Source organism: Diachasma alloeum, unplaced genomic scaffold, assembly GCF_001412515.2.
Source record: "Diachasma alloeum isolate Michigan unplaced genomic scaffold, Dall2.0 Dall_scaffold_01224, whole genome shotgun sequence".
In the NCBI taxonomy this organism is placed as follows: domain Eukaryota; kingdom Metazoa; phylum Arthropoda; class Insecta; order Hymenoptera; family Braconidae; genus Diachasma; species Diachasma alloeum.
The window spans coordinates 20,720-29,074 of NW_021681333.1; the positions used below are offsets into that span (position 1 = coordinate 20,720).

Genomic DNA, 8,355 nt, shown 5'->3' on the forward strand with positions numbered 1-8,355 from the left:
TCCTCGGTCAGTCTATTCAAGAAGTCGGTGAAGTCATCGATTGAAAGGCTCGGCGGGGCGTAGCAGCTATAGTCATATGCCATCAACCTTCACCCTCACAAAGGCATACTCATTGCTACTGGTGGTGCTCTGGAAAGGTCGGTTCCTACAAGCCCAGATGCCAGCCTTCTTACTGGTGTCAGTAACCCAGGATTGGGTGCCAAGATGTCTATATGGCTTTGAGATGCAAACCAGATCGACCTTCCGCTCCCGCACCGTCTGCATGAGCAGATCGTATGCGGCCTCACAGTGGTTGAGGTTGAGCTGTAGTACTCTCATTGCCGTCTGCTGGTAAGCTTCTGGAGCGCCTCCTTATATGCTGGGTATCTGCTGCTACCAGCAATATGGGCACAGTTCTCAACGCCCTCTTTTTCGGTACACAGGGCATATCGGGCTCGTTCCTACATCCTACGATCTTGTTGGCAGAATCAGCACATCTGACACAGATTTGATCTATCAACTTCGCTTTTGCATTGAGTGGCGAGATGGCCGTAGCGCCAGCATTTGAAGCACTTTATCGGCCTCTTCGTGGCGCTAATGCGGCAGTTGACCACACCTATCCGTATCTTGCCTTTCTTTTCCAACTTCGAGGCCACGTCTGTGGTGACTCTGATGATCGCTCTTTGCGTTCCTACATAGGCCTTTCGGAGAGACTTGATGGTGCTCATGGAGATGTTGCAATTTACATCATCTTGCTTCTGGATAGCTTCCCAGATGTCCTCTTTCATGGTGATCTCGTCCAAGTCTTTTATTTCCATTTCCACTTCTGGAACGTTGCTCACTACTAACTCTGCATCATCCGTGATGACGTCCGCTATGGTCGCTTGTAGACAAAATGCACTTCCAGAGCTGTTCTTGTTCAGAACAATGAGGAGTGCGCCAGTTTTCGTCCGGCGTATCTTGTCCGAGCAGTCTCCAGAGTCGCCAACCTCCTGTTTCACCTTGCGGAGGATCGCAGTGTAGCTTTTCCCCTCCTTTGCTGTGAAGAGCAACGCATCTGAACGAGTTTTAGGCCGAGACGCTTTTTTCGGCTTTCTGTCCTTCGTCACCTTCTGCCAGGCTTGCGGCTTATCCGGTACCTTTTGATTAGCAGGCGGCGAGTTGTCTTTCGGCTCTCGTCTCTGCTCTGCCCGAGCTTCCCGGATTTCTTCGGACGCATCTCCTTGCTTCCGTCGTTTCTTCCGAGACTTCTTCATCTCGGCTAACGGCGGTATAGAGGTGGACACCTCTTTTAGAGTTGGGTTTCTTGGAAGGTATTGGTTCGCGCCGACGTACTTTACTTAGTTAATACCCTATATTCTGAACGGCAGTTCAGAATATCGAGATTTCTCCTATCCACCACCTAGATCCGCACCACGTTGCAGTACCTTCCAGCCTGCGAAGCTCTCGGAAAGTAAAGGCATTCCTTACTTTGAGGATCCGTGGTATATGTGTATGTTTTTTTTTTTAATTTTTTTATAGAGGTTTAGGAAAATCTTCGAAAGATTCTGGTAAAGTGATGTTAAAAACCAGATCTGGGATTTTTACCCAGTAAAAACCCTGTTTTCCTCTTTTTACCTCAATCGTTCGTTCCCATTTCCCTGGCGGCACCACCGTGAAGTATTACTTCGCGAGGGGGGTTCTCAGCTGTTTGCTCTTCCACTCTTTCCATCCAATGTACGTCCCCCTAACCTGCTAAGATGTTATGTGTGATTAGGAGGTTCCAAATAGATTTCTCACCTATACTGCAACCTTGCGCGTGCGTTCCTCGTTTCTGAGTTCCTTCATGACTTCCGCCGCAAAGTTGCGCGTTGCGTCCCAGACTGTCTGTGATGACAGCATTGCTTCGAATAGATTCTCGGGCGAGACTTTCCTTCAGAGTTCAGCCTCCCAAATATCTCGAATGTCACTGAAACGGGGGCATATGAAAAATACGTGCTCCGCGTTCTCGTCAACTTCTGCGCAGGTGGGACACTTCGGGGAATCTTCGTGTTTGAATGTATGAAGATATGCCCGGAAGTACCCGTGTCCTGAAAGCATTTGACAAAGATAGTAGTTTATCTCTCCATGGTCTCGACTGACCCAGGCAGCCACTTGCGGGATCAGGCGAAAGGTCCATCTCCCCTTGATGGAATCGGACCATTTCTGCTGCCATCGGCTCAAGCTGCTTCGTGTTTCTTGGATTTTCAGTTCTTCGGGATTCAGCGCTTCCGATCTCTTTCGTTGATACAGGCATCTTCGCTCCTCAGCTAATACCTCTATCGGTAACATTCCTGAGATGACGCAGACTGCGTCCTCAGATACCGTCCGGTATGCACTCGCAACTCTGAGGGCACTCAGCCGATAGACAGGTGCAATTTTACGGCGAGCTTCCTGCAGCTGGAGAACGTCATCCCAAATGGAAATACTATATGTAAGCACTGACGTAACCACTGAAGACAGCAGCGCTCGTCTCCGTTGGTTAGGACCTCCGATATTGGACATGAGGCGTGCTAAGGTGGATCTGACTCCAGATGCCTTGGTACCCACATGCTCCGCTTGCTGCTTGAACTTGAGTCGGGCATCGATCATCACTCCAAGATACCGAATAAACGGCTGAGATGTGCTTTGGTAGTCACCGACTTGCAGTGTGATACTCTCCAATTTCTTCCTACTAGTAATGAGCAGCGCTCCCGTTTTATGCTCCGCAAGCTGCAATCCAACTAGATCCATCCACTGACATATCCTCATGAATCTCGTATCGAAGATGGAGTTGATTTCCTCCAGATGCTTCGCCATAATCACCACCGCTACGTCATCCGCAAATGCCACGATTCTCACCTCAGTTGGCAATGCTACCTTCAGCAATCCATCATACATGATGTTCCACAAGAGAGGGCCCAGCACCGAGCCCTGAGGTACCCCTCCGGTGACCTGGTACTCTTTAGGGCCGCTCTCTGTGTCGTACTTGAGAACTCTGTCGGTGAACTAGCTACCATCTTCCGCAGATATCCTGGAATGATCATCCTTTCGAGAGCCTCCATAATGCAGTCCCACCTGGCTGAGTTGAAGGCGTTCTTGATATCTAGCGTCGCCACCAGGCAGTACTTTTTCGTACCTTCTCTCCATCTTCTCCCAGAAATCGCCTCCTTGGCGGTGTTGATGACGAGCACAATGGCGTCGATGGTAGAGGGACCTCTTCGGAAGCCGTATTGGTTATCAGCTAGCAGCGGTTCTACTGCTGCTTCTATCTTTCTGTGGAAAATGCGCTCGAGGATTTTCGCAGCTATATATCTAGCATGCAGAGTGGGCGATATGATGATGGCTCGTCCGGTGGCTTCTTCCCTTTGGGGAGGAGCACTAGTCTTTGCTGCTTCCACTTGGCGGGAAAGGTGCCTTCCTCCAGGCATGCATTGTATACGTCCAGAAACAGTCCTGGTGCTGCATTGATCGCTGGTTTTAAAGCAATATTGGGGATTCCATCAAGACCAGGAGCCTTGGTGTTTCCGACTCTGTCGCAAGCTTCCTAAACTTGTTCCTCCGTAATTAGTGGGATCAATGTCTCCATGCTGTGCTCCGTGGACTGGCGAAGTTCCGGTTGTTGAGGGAACAACGTCGTTACAATCTTGTCCAGGAGCTCGGGGCATAACGGAGATGACATAGCCTGGCTTTTTAGCCGCGTTATAACCACCTTGTACGGTCTTCCCCACGGATCACTCTTGACTTCGTCAAGGAGTCCAATCCAGCCTTGCTTCTTGCTCTCCTTGATAGCTTTGGTAAGCTTTCGGCGTACATCCTTAGATTTCATCTCCAGTTCTTCAGAGTTTGGTTTTTTCCGACCATGCTGAGGCGACCTTCTAGCCTTGACGCACTTCTCTCGAAGAGCGGCGATGTGATCGTTCCACCAGTGCGCCGGTGGCAGACGGCCTCCACTGCGTTGACGAGGCATTGAGGCATCACAGGCCTCGCTAACTCTTCTCATAAGCTACTCGGCTTTCTCCGTAGCACTGCTGCCACTTATAGGGTGATCATCTAGTGCCACTAAGAATGAGCTAGGATCGGAGACGCTCACCTTCCACCCGATTTCGTTTGTCTTCTTAGGCGTTGGTCTGATCGTTCGACCAGCGGATACCTCCCAAAAGATTGCTCGGTGATCGCTAGCGGTGTAGATATCCATCACCTTCCAGGAGCAGTTTCCTCTTGCGAGATTACTCCTGACGAAGGTAAAGTCTACTATTGAGCTCTTGACTCCTCTTTCGAACGTGGGTCCATCACCGTTGTTCAGCAGGACAATGTCTAGTGAAGACATAGCCTCCAATCGTGCTTGCCCCCTTGCTTTGGTCTCGTTGCTACCCCAGTCGACTGCCCAGGCGTTGAAGTGCCCTGCGATTGCAATAGGGAAGTGCTGCTTCGCGTCCTCAGTTAGTCTGTGCAGGCAGTCCGTGAATCCGTCAAGGGTGAGGCTTGGTGGAGCATAACAGCTGTAGAAATAAATTCCATCCAGCGTATCTACCACAAAGCCAGCCTCATCAGTAGTCGCAACACTTTGAAGCGGATACTTTCCCCAAGACCAGAAGACGGCCTTGCGACTCTTGTCCGTCTCCCAGGGCTGATTGCCCAGATGTCTGTATGGCTCCGAGACGATCGTCAGATCATTCTTCAGCTCGCGCACCGTCTCCATAAGGAGATCGTGTGGGGCCTCACAGTGGTCGAGGTTGAGTTGCAGTATCCGCATTATCGTTTCCTATTCACCTGCTGGTGTGCCTCCCTGAAGACAGGGCATCTGCTACTGCTAGCAGTATGAGCACAGTCCGTCGATGAATCTCTCTCAGCACATAAGACACAGCGGGCCTCTTTTCCACAGGCAGCAGCTTTGTGTCCCTCTTCGCCACACTTTGTACAGAGCTTCGCTCTGTCTACTTGGCTCTTGCGTTTGATGGCGAGATGTCCATAGTGCCAACACTTCAAGCACTTGGTCACTGTCTCCACCATTCGGATCCGGCAGTTCACCCATCCTATACGAATCCTACCGCGATCGCCTAGGACTTTCTGCGCTGCCGCTGCAGCCACCGTCACTGATGCAGTCTGGGTACCTCCGTAGGCCTTGCGCAAAGATCTGATGGCATCCGGGGCAATTTGGCAATCTGCTCCCGCCGCGAGTTTGAGGGCCTCTAGCACCTCCTCCTTCCTCGTCAGCTCATCGAGGTCTTTGATCCCAAGCTGTTCCTGTGGCCCTTGACTAAGGACATCAGCCTCTTCTCCAAGGAGTTCGACAATCGCCTTGTGTAACCGGCCAGCTTCATCCTCCTTATCCTTTGATAGGATGATCAGCATATCTCCTGTGGTCGTCCTGCGGATTTTGTCGACGCAGCCACGAGCCTGGTCGGAGGGTATCTACTGGTTCACTCGTTTGAGCACCTCCGAATACTGCTGCTTGTCCTTTGGGCGTACAATCAAAGCATTGGGCCTCATGACTGGTGCTCTCTGCTTCTTTTTCTCCTTTTCCTTGCGCTGTTCTGGCGGCTGCGCTTTCTGCCCCTTCTTCTTCGGCTTGACCTGCTCCGACTTCGATGAATTTGCAAGACCGTCCTCCTTCTTGTTCGGGGCATGAGCGGCCTTCATCTCATATTTCTTCTTCTTGAGGTCCCTATTACCCGTCGGTGGCGAATCTTGAGACTTCCTCTTCATCTTGGAAGCCTTGTTATCAGAGAGAGCAGAGCTGTCACCCTCAAACTCCGAGTCCATCGAGATCGCGGTGCCTTGGCCCAGTTTTTTGAGCCACGTTGTCCTGCTTTTTATCTTCGTTTTGTGTGTTTACTTTATTATCCATCATGTTCCCACGAGTACCTAAAGAAGTATAGCTGTCCACTCCGAACAGAGCCCCGGCTGTTGGACTCAGGCCACTGAATACACCTGGGGTGGGACCTGGTGCCCCAGGGACCACCGTTCGCGACGACAACTACCCCTGGCGCCTTCCAGAACTTACCACGGTGAACACCTTGACATTAGGGGTGGGCTGTTGTAGGGATCCCACCCTGCACGCCTCTTTTGGAGTTGGGCTTCTCTCCCAAGAGGTCCTGAAAAGGACAGACCTCTGTTTGAACTGCTTCTTAGTTTGAGTACATCCCTTAAGCCCCTCCACCGTCGACAAGGTCCTGCAGTTCGTAGGAGGGATGTATGTGTATGTGTTTCTGTATGTGTACGTGTACGTGTATGTGTATGCGGATGTGTATTTTTTTTTCTTGGTCTGTTGGGAGAATGCATTTACGCACAACCACCTGAGGGAGGGGATCGATGGTTCCCTCCGTCATGTGAGTGTCGGACTCGGACATACGGTCAATACCGACTGAACTCCAGTCAGACCTGTTTTTTTCTCGTACCCCATACTCCCCGCGAGACCGCCGCTAGACATTAGTTGACGGGGGGGAGCATTTCAGCAGTATATCTTCCTCCGTTCAAAGGCTGGGCCGCACATCCTCCTTCCTCACTCAGATGTTAGCGGTGAGAAGGACATTCGGTTGCTGTTCCTCCTATACTGCCTTCTTTAGACGCCGTTCTTCCGCACGGAGCTCCTTCATGACTTTCGCCACGAAGTCGCTCGTTGCGTCCCATGCTTCATTCGATGACAGCATTGCTTTCGCCAGGTTCTCAGGCAGGATCGATCCACCAAGTGCAGACTCCCACTCCGAGCGGCTCTTTCTGAAACGTGAGCAGACAAAGAACACGTGCTCTGCGTCTTCTTCAGTACCTGTACATGAGGGGCAATTCGGGAAATCCTCATGCTTGTATTTATGAGGATACGCCCGAAAACACCCATGTCCTGAAACCATCTAAGTCAAGTAATAATTAACCTCGCCATGTTCACGGTTTACCCAAGCACCTACCTGCGGGATCAGGCGATACGTCCATCTCCCTTTTTGTGAGGTGCCCCATTGTCACAGCCATCTCTGCATGTGCTTACGCTTCTCTTCTTCCCTCAGCTCGGTTGGGCTCAGTGGGGTCGATCCTTTTTACCCATATAGTGCTCTTTGTTCTTCGGCTAATACTTCGATTGACATCACTCCGGCAATGACACATACGGCATCGTCAGATACAGTGCGGTATGCGCTGGCAACTCTGAGGGCACTCAGTCAGTAGGCTGATGCCAATTTGCGTCAGATCTCCTGTATGTGTACGGCATCCGCCCAGATAGCAATGTCGTATGTGAGTACTGACGTAATCACCGTCGACAGTACTATTCGTCTTCTCTGCTTGGGGCCTCCCATACTGGGCATGAGGTGCGATAGGGTGCATCTAACGCTCGATGCCTCGGTTATCACATGTTCCACTTGCTGCTTGAAATTAAGTCGGATACCGATCATTACTGCCAGGTACCAAATGGATGGCTGAGATGTAAGTTCGTAGTCACCGACTTGCAGGGTGATGGTCTCAATGTGTTTTCTGCTGGTAATCAGCACGGCCTCCGTTTTGTGCTCTGCCAGATTCAGGCCCATTGAATCCACTGGCGAACCCTGCGGAATGTCGTCTCAAAGATGTAACTGATTTCCTCTAGATGTTTTGCAACGATCACTACGGCAACGTCATCCGCGCACGCCACGAGTTTCACTTCGCTCGGCTGCGGTAGCTTCAAGAGCCCATCATACATGACGTTCCGCAGGAGAGGGCCTCGGACTGAACCCTGAGGTACTCCTACGGTGACTGCATATTCCTTGGAGCCATCCTCCGAATCGTATTTTAGCACTCTGTTGGTGAAGTAGCTAGCTACCATCCTCCGTAAGTATCCAGGCATATTCATTGTCTCAAGAGCCTCCATAATGCAGTCCCACTTGGCCGAATTGAATGCGTTCTTAATGTCTAATGTTATCCCCCAGATTTGGTCAATTGCGTTATTGTTTAATATGTGGACATACAGCATTGTCAGCGTGACACTTGCCAGCGTAACTGGATTATGCTGACGAAGTGATGAAATGTAAACAATCAATGTATTATTTGAGAGACGATTGGGTCTGCACAGAACAGACCTGAATTGGACTCCAACGCGTACAAAAGTCGTAAACTCTTTGTAATCAGTCAGATGACACAGTAATTATAATCATGTAATAAATTCTCATATTTAAATCCCGATAAACCATTGGTGGGATTTATCCCTTTAAGCCTAGAACCTACTATAATTATAAGTACCCCCCACGCTGGGTATAACACTAAGGTAGCCACCAGACAGTACTTCTTTGTGCCTCCCAGCCATCTCGCTCCTGAGAATGGACTTGACAGAATCTGGGTTGATCTCATGCTCCCCAGCCACAGCTCGAAGGGCTTCAACTACATCCTCTTTTATTGTAGTATCATCGAGATCTTTGA

The 8,355-nt window shown here is 50.4% G+C and overlaps 1 protein-coding gene across 1 annotated transcript; it reads right to left on the minus strand.

Moving 5' to 3' along the window:
- Nucleotides 1-467: 467 nt before the first annotated feature.
- On the minus strand, nucleotides 468-1,235 carry LOC107046163. The gene has a single exon (XM_015268685.1). The coding sequence runs from the start codon at nucleotides 1,233-1,235 to the stop codon at nucleotides 468-470; it is 768 nt and encodes a 255-aa protein (XP_015124171.1).
- Nucleotides 1,236-8,355: the final 7,120 nt, after the last annotated feature.

Excerpts from the sequence above, each read along its gene's own strand:
- LOC107046163 (XM_015268685.1), bottom strand. The coding sequence starts at position 1,235 with ATGAAGAAGTCTCGGAAGAAACGACGGAAGCAAGGAGATGCGTCCGAA.